This window comes from Heloderma suspectum, chromosome 4 (assembly GCF_057233095.1).
Source record: "Heloderma suspectum isolate Gila_16-S chromosome 4, 16-S_ref, whole genome shotgun sequence".
NCBI classification, from domain to species: Eukaryota; Metazoa; Chordata; class Lepidosauria; order Squamata; family Helodermatidae; genus Heloderma; species Heloderma suspectum.
This window is the reverse complement of record NC_139461.1, coordinates 246,094,923-246,110,806: the sequence shown is the minus strand read 5'-3', so window position 1 is coordinate 246,110,806 and position 15,884 is coordinate 246,094,923. Positions and strand designations below refer to the sequence as shown.

The 15,884-nt window shown below is 44.7% G+C and overlaps 1 protein-coding gene across 6 annotated transcripts in view; it reads right to left on the bottom strand.

The window, feature by feature from the left end:
* FOXP4 (forkhead box P4) overlaps positions 1 to 15,884 on the bottom strand; it is a 181,479-nt gene that overhangs the window by 20,138 nt on the left and 145,457 nt on the right. For all 6 annotated transcript variants that reach the window (XM_084853115.1, XM_084853117.1, XM_084853120.1 and 3 more), the window contains 4 exons: positions 15,398 to 15,481; positions 9,482 to 9,683; positions 9,290 to 9,366; positions 1,664 to 1,765 (listed from right to left, as the gene is read on the bottom strand). In XM_084853115.1, coding sequence (XP_084709241.1) covers positions 1,664 to 1,765; positions 9,290 to 9,366; positions 9,482 to 9,683; positions 15,398 to 15,481 — 465 coding nt within the window. The remainder of the gene's footprint in view (positions 1 to 1,663; positions 1,766 to 9,289; positions 9,367 to 9,481; positions 9,684 to 15,397; positions 15,482 to 15,884) is intronic.

The window sequence follows — 15,884 nt, the reverse complement described above, 5'->3', positions numbered from 1 at the left end:
CAGTGATTTCCCACAAAATGACTTAGAGATCTTGTCTTGTCCCAGATCCTGATGGGGCTGGTAACTACCAAGAAAGTTATAAATAAGGTGAAAAAGAGAGATACATACACATGATGATGACGATTGTAGCAGCACACGAAGTCTGTATTGTGATCAGGGGCCTTCTGTGCTATGGCATCATATGTGAATGCACGGACAGAGGAAACAGTCTCATTTTTTGTTTTCAGATGGAAAAACAGAGATCCATATGACGGGGACTTAGCTAACTCTTCATAATAAGGAGTCTCAGCAAGACAGGGGACTGAGCTAGGGCATTGTGAGCCCTGCTTCATGCACAAGGTTGTTTCCTGTTGCAAAGATTAAGCTCCCTCTTCATGTTCTTCATCCCCAAGGTTGAAAGTTGAGCACTGGTAGCTCACACACACAATCTTTGCTATCAGAAGACCATATGCATCCTGGGGAGAAATCCCAATGCCCTGGAAAACCAGCCTGAATGGTTGCTAGCTTTGCTTAGGCATCTTCTATTTGCCACATACAGTGAGATGCCAGCCCCAGGTTATCATTAACCTTATTTTCTATTTCTAGCATCTCTAACTCCCCTTCTGCTTTTCCTGTAGCCAAGCCACGTGCATGCAGCTACAGACCTATTTCTGCAGCCTTATAACGGAACAGATTGGTCACATGCTGTTGTCACCCACCCACACATCACTGCCCCCACCTCAGAGGGCTAAAAGAGATCCTGCTGAGAGATGGAATGTAGTTCTCTGTCTTGTTTCACCATCCATGCAGTTTGACACATTTTAAGCTAAATTCTCAATTTGTCAATTGAGCTGAGGATCTGTAGCTTTATCACTAGGACAAACTACAGCCACAGAGCCAAGGAATAAAGCCACAGAGACAGAGGGATATTAGCTAGTATTTTTCTACTAGTACTCCCTACTCTCAGGAAGCTGGCAACCATCAACCCCAACTCTTTCCCCTGAGATCCTCACAGCCACTTCACACTAACTGGAAGCAGCGACCCGCCCGCCCCTGGACATGGAGTGAATCACACATCTACTTTTCCCACTTCAGGTAATGCCTGAAGGAGAGACCTGCTCATCTTACCTGTGAAAAGTTCCAAAGATGTGGGGAACTCATACATCCCACTGCTGGAGAGATGAGCAATTTTCCTTCATCAGATATTAGAGCGGAAGCAAGAAAATTAGGATGTGCTAGTCACCCAAACATCACTTTGCTTGTTTCACTCTACCAGCTGAAGCCATCCTCAGGTCCACACGCACTGTACTACAGGAGACAGCACACCCTTCTTTATGGTTCCCCCGCTTTACTTTAGTATCTAAGAACCTTACCATAAATTGTGTGTAATGCTGGAGTATGGAACTCAACCTGGATCTACAGGTTGGTGCCATTTAAGGCTACTATCATATCCACATCTGGATGCATCCAAGGTACAACTCAGACATGGGTACATATGGCTAAGCAACCCTTCACACTCCCCCACTGGAGACCCTCTTGTAACAAAAACAGTTTTTGCATCAATCCTGCTGTATGTCCTCCAAGTTTAGCATTTAAAATAGCGCTCCACATTAAGGACAGTAATGTTGTAGAGGAGGTGTGTGTATGTCCCAAGACTGTACTTAAATCTTAGGCTAAGCTTTACCTTCCAGGTAGCTGTGTTTCTCCTGAAGTAGGCAAACATCCGCGTGAACCAATTGTAGATTTCATTCAATGTTAGCTGCCTGTCGGGTGTCTCAAGGATAGCCTGCATTTAAAGAGGAAAAGTTTAAATAGCCTGCACTTAAAGAGGAATGCCTGCATTTAAAAAGGAAACCGCATATTCCATAGAGCTGAACTTAGGACAAGTTAACACATCCATGTTTCTCACTTGATGACTGCAACCTCAAATGAGGACTGGCATGTATGAAAGAGCCACCACAGAGCCACCACTGTCAACAGGTTTCATTTTGTATGATGCTACCCCTAAAACACTCCAGCAAAGGAGATCGTTACCTTGTCGTGGTGCTGGAGCTTGAGCACCTTAATGATGTCATGAGCTAAACCGTGAAGGGACACCCAAGACGGGAAGGTCATGGCAGAGAGGTCAGACTAAATACAATCCCTGGGGAAGGAAATGGCAACCCACCCCAGTATTCTTGCCGTGGAAACTAAATGGATCCGTACAACCAGAGATATGTCGGTATATCATCGGAAGATGGGACTCCCAGGTTGGAAGATGGTCAAAATGCTACTGGGGAGGAACAGAGGATAAGTTCAACTCGCCCCAGATGTGATGACGCAGCTAGCTCAAAGCCGAAAGGACGGCTAGCAGCCGATGGTGCTGGTGGTGAACAACGAATCTGACGTTCTAAAGATCAACACACCATAGGAACCTGGAATGTAAGATCTAAGAGCCAGGGCAAATTGGATGTGGTTATTGGGGAGATGTCAAGTCCCTGATGCTGGGAAAGACTGAAGGCAAAAGGAGAAGGGGACGGCAGAGGATGAGATGGCTAGATAGCATCACCGATGCAATGAATATGAACTTGAGCACGCTCCGGGAGACAGCGCAGGACAGGAAGGCCTGGCGTGCTATGGTCCATGGGGTCACAAAGAGACACAACTGAACGACTGAACAACAACAACAACAAGACTAAATATGGACATTTTGGGTGTCAGGGGACTAGAATGGGCCACTTCACATCAAATGACCACCAGATCTACTACTGTGGACAAGAGGACCACAGAAGAAATGGAGTAGCCTTCATAATTAATAATAAAGTGGCTAAAGCAGTGCTTGGATACAATCCAAAAAATGACAATGATCTCAATTCGAATTCAGGGTAAGCCATTTAACATCACAGTGATCCAAATATACGCCCCAACCACAGATGCTGAAGAAGCAGAAGTAGGTCAGTTCTATGAGGATCTGCAGCACCTACTGGACAGTACGCCAAACAAAGATGTTATTTTCATTACAGGAGACTGGAATGCTAAGGTGGGTAGTCAGACGACACCTGGAATTACAGGCAAGCATGGTCTGGGAGAACAAAATGAAGCAGGACATAGGCTGATAGAATTTTGCCAAGACAACTCACTGTGCATAACAAACACTCTCTTCCAACAACCCAAGAGACGACTTTATACATGGACTTCACCAGACGGTCGACACCGAAATCATATTGACTACATCCTTTGTAGCCAAATGTGGCAGACATCTATGCAGTTGGTAAAAACAAGACCTGGAGCTGATTGTAGTTCAGATCACGAACTTCTTATTGCACAATTTAGAATCAGACTAAAGAGAATAGGGAAGACCCACAGATCAGTTAGATAGGAGCTCACTAATATTCCTCATGAATATTCAGTGGAGGTGAAGAATAGATTTAAGGGACTAGATTTAGTAGATAGGGTCCCGGAAGAACTATGGACAGAAGTTCGCAACATTGTTCAGGAGGCGGCAACAAAAAACGTCCCAAAGAAAAAGAAAACCAAGAAGGCAAGAAGGCTGTCTGCTGAGACACTGGAAGCAGCCCAAGAAAGAAGGAAAGCAAAAGGCAACAGTGATAGGGGGAGATATGCCCAATTAAATGCAAAATTCCAGAGGTTAGCCAGAAGAGATAAGGAATTATTTTTAAACAAGCAATGCGCGGAAGCGGAAGAAGATAAAAGAATAGGAAGGACAAGAGACCTCTTCCAGAAAATTAGAAACATCGGAGGTAAATTCCAGGCAAAAATGGGTATGATCAAAAACAAAGATGGCAAGGACCTAACAGAAGCAGAAGAGATCAAGAAAAGGTGGCAAGAATATACAGAAGATCTGTATAGGAAGGATAATAATATCGGGGATAGATTTGACAGTGTGGTCAGTGAGCTAGAGCCAGACATCCTGAAGAGTGAGATTGAATGGGCCTTAAGAAGCATTAATAATAACAAGGCAGCAGGAGATGACGGTATCCCAGCTGAACTGTTTAAAATCTTGCCAGATGATGCTGTCAAGGTGATGCATGCCATATGCCAGCAAATTTGGAAAACATAAGAATGGCCAACAGATTGGAAAAAATCAACTTATATCCCCATACCAAAAAAGGGAAGCACCAAAGAATGTTCAAACTATAGAACAGTGGCACTTATTTCACATGCCAGTATGGTAATGCTCAAGATCTTGCAAGGTAGACTCCAGCAATTCATGGAATGAGAATTGCCAGATGTACAAGCTGGGTTTAGAAAAGGCAGAGGAACTAGAGACCAAATTGCCAATATCCGCTGGATAATGGAGAAAGCCAGGGAGTTTCAGAAAAACATCTATTTCTGTTTTATTGACTATCCTAAAGCCTTTGACTGTGTGGATCATAACAAATTGTGGCAAGTTCTTAGTGGTATGGGGATACCAAGTCATCTTGTCTGCCTCCTGAGGAATCTGTATATTGACCAAGTAGCAACGGTAAGAACAGACCATGGAACAACGGACTGGTTTAAGATTGGGAAAGAAGTACGGCAGGGTTGTATACTCTCACCCTACCTATTCAACCTGTACACAGAACACATCATGCGACGTGCTGGGCTTGATGAAGCCAAGGCTGGAGTTAAAATCACTGGAAGAAACATTAACAATCTCAGATATGCAGATGATACCACTTTGATGGCTGAAAGCAAGGAGGAGCTGAGGAACCTTATGACGAAGGTGAAAGAAGAAAGTGCAAAAGCTGGGTTGCAGTTAAACCTCAAAAAACCCAAGATTATGGCAACCAGCTGGATTGATAACTGGCAAATAGAGGGAGAAAACATGGAGGCAGTGACAGACTTTGTCTTTCTAGGCACAAAGATTACTGCAGATGCTGACTGCAGCCAGGAAATCAGAAGATGTTTACTTCTTGGGAGGACAGCAATGACAAATCTTGATAAAATAGTGAAGAGCAGAGACATCACACTGACAACAAAGTCCGCATAGTGAAAGCAATGGTATTCCCCGTAGTAACCTATGGCTGCGAGAGCTGGACCATAAGGAAGGCTGAGCGAAGGAAGATCGATGCTTTTGAACTGTGGTGCTGGAGGAAAATTCTGAGAGTGCCTTGGACTGCAAGAAGATCAAACCAGTCCATCCTCCAGGAAATAAAGCCAGACTGCTCACTTGAGGGAATGATATTAAAGGCAAAACTGAAGTACTTTGGCCACATCATGAGAAGACAGGATACCCTGGAGAAGATGCTGATGCTAGGGAAAGTGGAAGGCAAAAGGAAGAGGGGCCGACCAAGGGCAAGATGGATGGATGATATTCTGGAGGTGACGGACTCGACCTTGGGGGAGCTGGGGGTGGCGACGGCCGACAGGAAGCTCTGGCATGGGCTGGTCCATGAAGTCACAAAGAGTCGGAAGTGACTGACCGAACAAACAACAAACCGCTAAAACAATACATTTCCAGTAAAAGGCAGTTAAGTAACTGAACGGTAAGGCATTGAGAGTAATGTTTATGCACATGTGAACTAGTCCACATAAAGCCTCTGTTAAAGATACAGGAGAACCCAGAGATGCAGCAAGGAAATTGCTTATCTCAAGGTTACAGACCAAAGCAGTAAAAACAAGTGTTGATAGGTATTAAGGATTGAACAGGCTGCACTTAATTTGAAAGGGAGGTGCAGGAGTTCAAGCCTGTCTGGAAACCACACTCAGAATTTAGGAGCTCTACCCTCTTAAGACTAGATGCACTGCAGCTAGCTTAGTAGCAGAAGAACACACTCTGTAATGCTCAGAAGTCTATTTCCTTAGCCAAGATCACAGGTAGAAGAAACACAGTCCTTGTTAATGTCAGGTTCCAAGGTCTTACAGCAATTCTTGTAACAGATTCTGGGGCCCGATATGCAAGATCCTCAGGTGAACTGAATCTGGTTTCCTATTATTCTGCTTATCACAGTGACCAGGCCATATAAACATAGCTGTAGAATGGCATATTTCCTTGGATACAGGGGATTATCTTTTAGGTTTGGTCATTTCTAGGTCTAACATTTCTAGGTCTAGGTCGAGGGGCCACGGTGGCTTAGTGGTTAAGACGCTGAACTGCAGACTGGAAGGTCGGCAGGACAGCAGTTCGAGACCCGAGCACCGCGTGACAGAGTGAGCTCCCGTCTTCAGTCCCAGCTTCTGCCAACCTAGCAGTTCGAAAACAAGAAATTGCAAGTAGATAAATAGGTACCACTTCGGCGGGAAAGGTAACAGCGTTCCGTGCGCCTCGGTGTTCAGTCATGCCAGCCACATGACCACGGAAGCGTCTTCAGACAATGCTGGCTCTTCGGCTTAGAAATGGAGATGAGCACCACACCCTAGAGTCGGACACGACTGGTTGGGGACACCTTTACCTTTTAAGGTCTAACATACCCCTGTGTATTAAAAGTAGTGGGGCCTAGACAGTAAGCTAATACAGGCTGAGGTATTTCCATTAGGAGAAGATACTCTTATGCAACTGCACTGACACCCCGTCTCACATACTGTAGACTTGACTGTTGAAAAGAAGTGCTGCTAAGTAACTGTCTCAAACAAATCACTGAACTGGATCACTCTGCCCATCTTGCAGCTAACAGGGAAAAAGAACTTCAAGTTGCTATAGAGGGAGAACAAAAGCCAATGCTAATGTATTTCTCCCAAGACACAAGGAAATGGAGTTGATTGGGTTAGGGAAGTGCGACAACCATTGCTGCAAACTAGGAATTGTACTGGGACAAGTTAGCTAGAATGCACTCAAACATTCTTCACAGAACTAGACTTTGACCTTGTGATCCTGATCTCAATTATGTAGATCAAGAACAACAGTATGAACTGATTCACCCCTTCTAGCTTCATCCTTATCCCATGCCTCTGGCTTGACAAGGGCAACTGAGAGAAGGTAACAGGTTGTGCCTCCTGTTTGCTAACCTGACTTAAAAAGCTTAACGCACCTGATGCAATCACATTTAGAAAAAAAAGATCCTCAGTACGGAATAGGTATCATTATGTAACAAAAAAAAAAAGGAACATGATAGAGGTATGTAGGTTTGTGAATAGTGTGGAGAGAGTAAATTAGTCTCTCCTTTAAAACACTAGAACCTGGGATAATCCAATGATTCTGATAGGCAGTAGATTCAGGACAAACAAACAAGAATGGAGTGGTGGCCACCAGATGGTTAAAAAAAAGATAGAACAAATGTTTAAAGGATTAGACATGTTCATGGAGGATAGGTCTACCAATGGTTATTTGTTGTGGCAGCCAAACCCAAGCTCAAATCCAGAGGTAGTTCACTTCAGATTACTAGATGGCAGGGATAAACAACAGGAGATGAAACTCCATCATGCCCTGCTTTGGGAGTGTTCTGCCTGATCCCAGCTGGATACTAGACCACTTGGCAATTTGGTCTGAACTAACATTCTTATACACATCACTGCATGCACCAGGGTGCCTAATACTTAGGTGGGGGAAGGGATATGGAGTGACATATTTGTGTTTGAACACCCCAAGTATTGCTAGCTATTGGAAAAGCTTGCCAGATTGCAGGTATCCTGAAGAGGTTAACCTGAAAGACCTAAAATAGCAGTAATGGATCCCAGGAGCTATTTTAATTCAGTCTTTTTGCATAGGCTTTAAAAGACGAGTGCCAGCAAGTAGACAATAAGAGTGATGACCTTAGCATCCCCTCCTAAGCATATTTTTACATGCAGAATAAAGACATATATTTAAACAGAGGAGAATAGGGCTGTAGGTCAGAGCCACAGGAGAATACCATAGCCAGTACTGTAAACTACAGAGCCTACTTCAGTTCACTGGGAAGCAGGGATACCCATACAACACAGTGCCATCAAGGAGTAAGAGAAGCCATCTCCCCAGAGAATTTAGCTTTTGTCAAAGATGTGCTGTTGGCAGCTCTGGAAACATAAGGTTGCAGTTCATCTAAGGAACTGTGACACAGAAAAGTGCCACCTGCTGTGCCTGAAAGCTAAGTCTGAAAGGAGATTTCCATTATTATGGACCACTAAGGCTGATATCTATGAACTCTATTGCTTACACTTTTATCACACCAGTAAGCATAAGTAGTTATGTTATACCTTGATAAGCAGGAACCTTGTGGAGGAACAATGTGGTGCAGGATGACTCCACTGTTAACACTGCTCTCCTCCTCATGCAAACTGGAGCAGTGTATTCAAATATCATGTGTGGCATCCTGTGGCTCAGTTACATCAACTTATGAACTAGCATTGATATGGAGAAAGCCTATTTTTCTCTGCACAAAGAAATGGCACTGGAAATGGAATTGATCAAATAAACCTCATGTCAAATGGAGACTCCCGTTATTAAGCACAAGGTCAGTAATAACTTCAAAAATATTTATTTTGCTGGGGAAGTTTTGAAAATTCTTGAAAACAGCGAGGTGGCAGGTTCTTATTGGTGGGAGTTGAGCACATCGTTGCCACTTCTGAAAATTCTCCCCACCCTCACTCCCCGTATTTGTGGCTAATGCATCCTTCACCCAGGGGAACACAAAAGCACCATGGCAGAGCCACTGTAATAGAACTAAGATGACTGACACTTTTGAGGAAATTATGGCGCTATTAACCTGATCATGTAAGAACATAAGAAGAGCCATGCTGGACCAGACCAAAGGTCCATCTAGTCCAGCATTCTGTTCATACAGTGGCTGACCAGCTGTCTGCAGGAAACCCACAAGTAGGACATGAGTGCAATAGCACCCTCCAAGTCATGTTTCCCCGCAACTGGTATACAGAGGCATACTCCCTGATACTGGAAGTAGCATATAGCCACTGATAGCCTTATCCTCCATGAAAGAAGGACGAACAGGCACTGAAGCTGCAGCATAAGGCAGTGATGGCTGGAGACAGAGCCCACAAGTCTTGGTCTCCAGGCCTCTCTCTACACAAAACAGACCACAGAAAGAGAGAATTAATGTGCATCTGCCTATACTTTTACCTGCAGTACTGGCATGCTTAGCCAGTTAACTGTAAAAGGCACGGTTGAGGGAAACACACAAAGAGACCAGCTGGATCCTCAAGACCACAAAGAGGTTCTGCAGTACAGCAGAGACATAAATCCATGTTTCACAACGGCCAGATTTGCACCCTACCCACTGACCCAAATTGCACTTCCTAGAGTCAGCACAAGAAGCAGAGTTCTAGAAAGTACCTGTGGCAATCCTTACCACTTGTCACAAGGAGCATTCAAGTGAGAGCAACTGTTAAAAGGGTTTGCTGCCAGTTCCAGGTCTGGCTGGCACTTTTGTACACTCCTCAAAAATAAAGAGTTTCTCACCTGCCGGATAAGCGAGGCATATGTGAAGGGGGGGCGGACATCTGCATTTTTGTAAAACTCATGATTCTGTGCAAGTTCTAGGGGGAAGAAATAAAGTTATGAAGAAAAGCAAGGCATTCTCCAAACAGACAACTAGAGGACAATTTAAACAAAGCATTCTGATACAGCTGTGGCTTCCCCAGCTACTCTCACCTGAGGAGATTGGCGTGCAGAACTTCTCTGAGTTCCTCCTGCGAATGGGTCCTACATTGTGTAAAGTGGATGAGCTGATGACAGAAGGACCCTGCCGCAATGGAGTAATGGGTGCGGTAGCCGAAGTGGGGGGATGAGGTAATCCATCAGGGAAGGTATCAGAAGTGCTCTTGGAGAGGGTGGCAGTGGAAACCAGGTTCAGCTGCTCAAAGAGGATGGAAAAAAGACCTTGGTTAGAATCAATCCAGGAAACAAAGGTAGATGGGTAAACTGTGTGTTTGGACAAAGCAAGTGGGTGATTATGGCTTTTTTAACCAATAAAGATAACCCGATGGGTGAAAGGCACACCCATCACTGAGGCTCCACTAACTAAGTCAGCTGCAGCAGAATGATACAGACATGATATGAGGAGGGCTCTGGATAGGGGTGAATGCTCCTTCCTTGTTCTCCTCGACCTCTCAGCGGCTTTTGATACCGTTGACCACGGTATCCTCCTGGACCGCCTGGAGGGGTTGGGCATTGGAGACACCGTATTGCGGTGGTTCCGGTCCTTCCTCTCCGGCAGGTACCAGAGGGTAGCACTGGGAGAGGAGGTTTCGGACCCGTGGCCACTTACTTGTGGGGTGCCACAGGGTTCCATCCTCTCCCCGATGCTATTTAACATCTATGTGAAGCCGCTGGGGGCTATCATCAGGAGGTTTGGGGTGCAGTGTCATCAATATGCGGATGACACGCAGCTCTACCTCTCATTCAAATCTTCACCAAGGTTGGCCGTAGAATCCCTGTCCAAATGTCTGGAGACGGTGAGTGGCTGGATGGGGAGGAATAGGCTGAAGCTCAACCCTGACAAGACCGAGGTACTTTTGGTGGGAGACAAGAGGAGGCTGGGGGATGTTGACCTGGTGTTGAATGGGGTACGGCTACCCTTGAAAGACCAGGTCCGCAGCCTGGGGGTCATTTTGGACTCCCAGCTGTCCATGGAGGCTCAGGTGTCAGCTGTGAGCCGGACAGCGCTGTATCAACTCCATCTGATATGGCGGCTGCGCCCCTTCCTTCCCGACCATCTGCTCCCATCCGTAGTACATGCCCTGGTCTCCTCTCGTTTGGACTACTGTAATGCGCTCTACGTGGGGTTACCCTTGAAGACGGTTCGGAAACTGCAGCTGGTACAGAACGCGGCGGCTCGCCTGATTAAAGGCAGCCGCCGGCGAGATCACATCACTCCAGTGCTGAAGGAGTTGCACTGGTTACCAGTTGTTTTCCGGGCCAAATTCAAGGTGTTGGTTTTGACCTTTAAAACCCTATATGGTTCCGGCCCAGCCTATCTTAAGGAGCGCCTCCAGCAACACCAGACAGGCCGCTTAACAAGATCAGCCTCGGATGGCCTTTTCTCTGTCCCATCAGCCAGGACAGCTAGACTGGTGGGGACGAGGGAGAGGGCCTTCTCTGTGGTGGCCCCCACTTTGTGGAACTCCCTCCCTAGGGAACTCCGTCATGCCCCCTCTTTAATGAGCTTCCGTCGTGCATTAAAAACGTGGTTGTTCAGGCAGGCATTTGGGGTGGGCTAGGGTATTTTATGGTGCTGGAGAAGACTCTTACGAGTCCCCTGGACTGCAAGGAGGTCAAATCAGTCCATCCTAAAGGAAATCAACCCTGACTGCTCATTGGAAGGACAGATAATGAAGCTGAAGCTCCAATATTTTGGCCACCTAATGCGAAGAGAAAACTCCCTGGAAAAGACCCTGATGCTGGGAAAGACTGAAGGCAAAAGGAGAAGGGGACGGCAGAGGATGAGATGGCTAGATAGCATCACCGATGCAATGAATATGGACTTGAGCACACTCCGGGAGAGAGCGGAGGACAGGAAGGCCTGGCGTGCTATGGTCCATGGGGTCACGAAGAGTCGGACACGACTGAACGACTGAACAACAACAGGGTATTTAAAAAAAAAAATATATATGGTAAAATTTTATTGTTTTAAATTGTTTTATGGTGGGTTGTACATCGCCCAGAGTGGCTGGGTGACCAGTCAGATGGGCGATTAATAAATTTAATAAATAAATAAATAAATCCCAAGTAAGAACTTGAGACCCACCAATCGCTGATCCCAATGGAAAGTTACATTTGGATGGGAACTGGATCATGTCTGCAAACTTGAATCCTGAAACTCTTTATCAGCTACATCAAAGTCAGTGGTTTGAAGTGGGAAGGAACTATATGGCTATGCAGCACAATATAAAATATTATTCCCTCTCCAAAATTCAAAACAAATCCATAATTCTTGCCGACATGATAAATATGCAATATAAAGTCAACCTGGTAAAATACAGTAAAAAACAGACAAAAAATAAAACAGGAGTTAAAACCACTGACATGTAACAGGGATCAATATAGCAAGGATTTAAAAGGCCTGGGAAAACAAAAAATGCTAAATCTGGTGATGGAAAGAAAACAATGTTGGTGCCAGGTAAATTTCTCCAGGGAGAGTGTTCTATAACCATCACCAATAAGGCCCTCTCTTTAGCAGCCACCCTCCGAACTTCAAAATAAGGGGGTATTTGAAAGAGGGCTTCTATAGATGACTTTAGGGCACTGGTAGCCACATATGGGTGGAGGCATTCCATCAGGTACAGAAGTCCTGAAGAGCTTTAGAGAGCAAATCCAGCACTTTGAATTGGCTCAGAAATGAATTAGGAGCCAGTGACAGGACTGGCATGATATGTTCAAACAGCTGTTCCTGGTTAAAACTCTTGCTGCCATTTTAACTAGTTGTAGTTTCTGGACTGTCATCAAAGGCAGCCTCAAATACAGTCTATTACAATAGTCCAAACTTGAGGTTATCAGAGCATGGATTGCCACAGCCAAGTTATCCATCTCCAGATAGGGTCACAGCTGGGATCATCCCCAGCCAGCTGGCCATCAGATCTGAAGGGTGGGAAGAGCACCAGGTTGGGGAAGGTGGATACAAAGTACAACTCCCAGTAGCTCATCATGATGTACCATTGCCAATAGCTATATTCTAATATTGGCAGATAAGGGCAATATTTTGGTGATCAACAGCATCCACATACTGTTCTACCTCTTGCTAGAGCCAGGGTTGCAATCATTTCATTTTTTATTAATAAAAGTATTACAAATCTCAGAGTGGTTTATAGAAGTATATCTTTATCTAATAATTTATTTTATTAATTTACAACATTTATGTACTGCTCCACATCTTAACAGATTCCGGAGCAGTGAACAATACAGATAAAAAGAATAAACCACCATATTAAGTTTAAAAAAACAGAATGCCAATAAAAACCGTGGCTGGTCAATCAAGGAAGACTTCTTGAAATACGGATATTTTCAGCAGGTGCCTAAAACAACACAATATTGGTGCCTGCCTGACCTCCAGAGGCAGGGAGTTTCACAGAAAGGGAGCCACTGCACTGAAGGCTCTTCTCTGGGTGGACTCCAATCAGGGCTTGGGTCCATCCGGAACCACCAGGAGCATTCGCTTTGATGACCATCAGTGACCAGACAGGTTGATAAGGGAGAAGGTGCTCTCTCAATATTAAAGTATTGCAGATGTAAGTATGAGGAAATTTTAGTTAAACTTATATGTTAGCCTAACATTTAATTCAGTGAGCTCTTCGGAGCTAGGATTCAACCTGTTTTGGATAGGGTAATATGCCCCTTGAAGCATCAGGTTCACTGTCTGGGGGTGTTTGGACTCTGCATTGCACCTGGATGTATAGGTGGCAGCTGTGGACAGGTGTGCCTTTGGCCAGCTGAAGCTTATGTGCCAATTGTGCCCATTCCTGCGAAGGTAATACCTGCTTTAATTACATCCAGATTGGATTACTGTAATGTGCTCTATGTGGTGCAACCTCCTCTACATGGGGCTACCTTCAGAAGCTACAGGCTTCAGTTGGTCAGAAAGCACTGCAAGCATGTTGATGGCTGCTTGCCCATGGGATCATGTTACACCAGTCCTGCAAGAGCTGCACTAGTTACCAATCTGCGTCTGGGCACAATTCAAAGTGTTGGTGATTACCTTCAAAGCCCTAAAAGGCTTAGGGCTAGGTTACCTTAGGAATCACCAACTTCCAAATCATTCTGCTTGCTCTCTAAGATTAGAAGAGGCACTTGTCTGTGTCCCATCTAGGATGGAAGCATTTTTGAGTGGGATGAGAGGGGGCCTTCTTGGTGGCTACACCCAGATTACTGATTGTATTTACAACCTTTATATACCGCTCCACATCCCAACAGATTCCAAGATGTATATACTGCTCTACATCCTGACAGATTCTGCAATGCATCGCGCCCATGAAATACAATTTGCTTGCTGTTTTTTAATATTTGCTGAATACTGTTTTATTCTGGCAGGCTTTTGTTGTATGTGGCAGATTCTGTTTTTATGTTTTGCTTTTAACTGCTGACTCTTGTCACCTTGGCTGATAGTTTTATACTGTTGTTTTATGAACTTGTAATTTTTAAATGTTGTAAGCCACTCTCAGTGGTGCTTTTGCACCAGAAGGGCGAGGTATAAATAACTTAATAAATAAATAAATCACTCCGGGGCAGCGATGGGCATAGATTTGCTCGCTCCCTTCCTCAAGTTACAATACAGTTGTTATACATTATATTTTCAATTTTTTGGTTTTGTTATGGTTTTGTTTGTTTTGTTGAAACTCACAAGAAAAATTGATTAAAAAATTACAATACAGTTGCCTCCCTCCTGATGAACAGGAGGGACTTTCAGAAACCGGGGGGGGGGGGGGGGAGAGGGTACACAGCAAAAAGACAACAGTTAAATATTTTTCTTAATGAAGTAAGTTCTTTCAGCAGGGTCACAGACACATACTGATGTGAACTAGGACCTCAAGGGAACATAGATCTAGGATGTCACCAGCTGGTTTTCCTGTTAGATGTGTGTCTGAAATGTCTTGAAAAGGCCGATAAGATAGTATAGTGGCCAAGGGATGAGGAAAGAGACAGTGGCACACCCTATATAGTGGAAGACTTCTGGGTATTTTTTAAATTTTGATTTCAAGATTGCATGTGCTGTTTCAGGATTTCCAAATCCCAAATGAACTATGTTTTTCTGCTCTTACTGGTCCCCCACAAGAAGTAAAGTCTTCCTATGTGGCTGCTTTTTCAGAGATAAGCCATGCAGGCACAAGTATGGCCTGGGTACGACCTGCCTCATCCCAACCCACTTTCTGCACTACTCATTTTGTGCAACAGTAGCTTTGGCTGCCTCAGCCTGCCTTGATGTTGTGAGAACGAGTGAGTCTATATGCTTGGAAGCAGGACTAGACAAGGACCGATTATTTTTATTTCTATACTATCAGTATGTGTGTCACTTTACAAAGTACTGGAGGGCAGATCCCTGCCCTGAGATGCTTACCAAGCCTATGCAGTTTGAATCATGCCCTTGTGAAAGGCCATGTGAAAATGGATGTATGAGCACAGAAGAGGATTTGGAATAACAGCTAGAGGAAGGGCATCATTATTATAAAGCAGGCATAACTAGCTGGTGGTATCTGGCTGACATGATTTTATCTGAGCCTCTATAATGTTATGTGCAGAGCATGATCTCTGAGTGTCTGGGCTACAGTACAGAGGAAGGATTCTGCAAGTGTGGAAAAGTAGAAGCGGCCTGTTTAGCAACTTCAATGAGGCCAGAAATATCTTGGCTTTCTTACATCATCATTATGACCTCTATTTCAGGCCTGGTGGCTCATATGTACTCCTGCAGAATAGACCCCTCTACTCTGAGCTTAGCAATGATGTCACAACTAGGGTTGGTTCAGCCTTGAGTAACTCCTCCAGAATGATATGGGCCCAAGGCTTAGGAAGTTGGCAATCCCTATCATAAAGGAAAGATGTTAGAGCATATAGATGAGGAATAGTCAGAGCATTGCTTACAGGTTGACTGAAGGGCTTTGGCTCTGAAGGTCTCATATGGAGATGGGCCATCATCGCCTGGAGACGTTCACTCTCTTTAGCTAGCTGTGGAGAGAACCACATAGGTAGTCATTTGTTTAGAGAAAGCCAGTCCCCTTCAGTAGTCAAGTCACTTAGCCCCCATATTTAGAAAAGTGGCCCAATTAACAGTTCACTCCATAATCATGCCCTTGAATGGCTCCCTGCTCCATCCAGCCTCAGCATACTCATGTCATCCTCTTGTCTTGACTAATACTTCCTACATGCAGTAATATGACAACACAAGGCTGTTTCCTTTAGCTCTTGCTGTGCTGCCTTCCTAGAACAGTCCTGGAAGGGAGAAACTGCCACTTTCCCTAATTCCCCAGTAACACTGAATATTCCTGAGGGCTATGAATCTGGTTAAGGTATCACACTTCCAGGCCTCTAAAGAGCAGCCTTTTCCTATTGGATATCAAGACCAGGATAT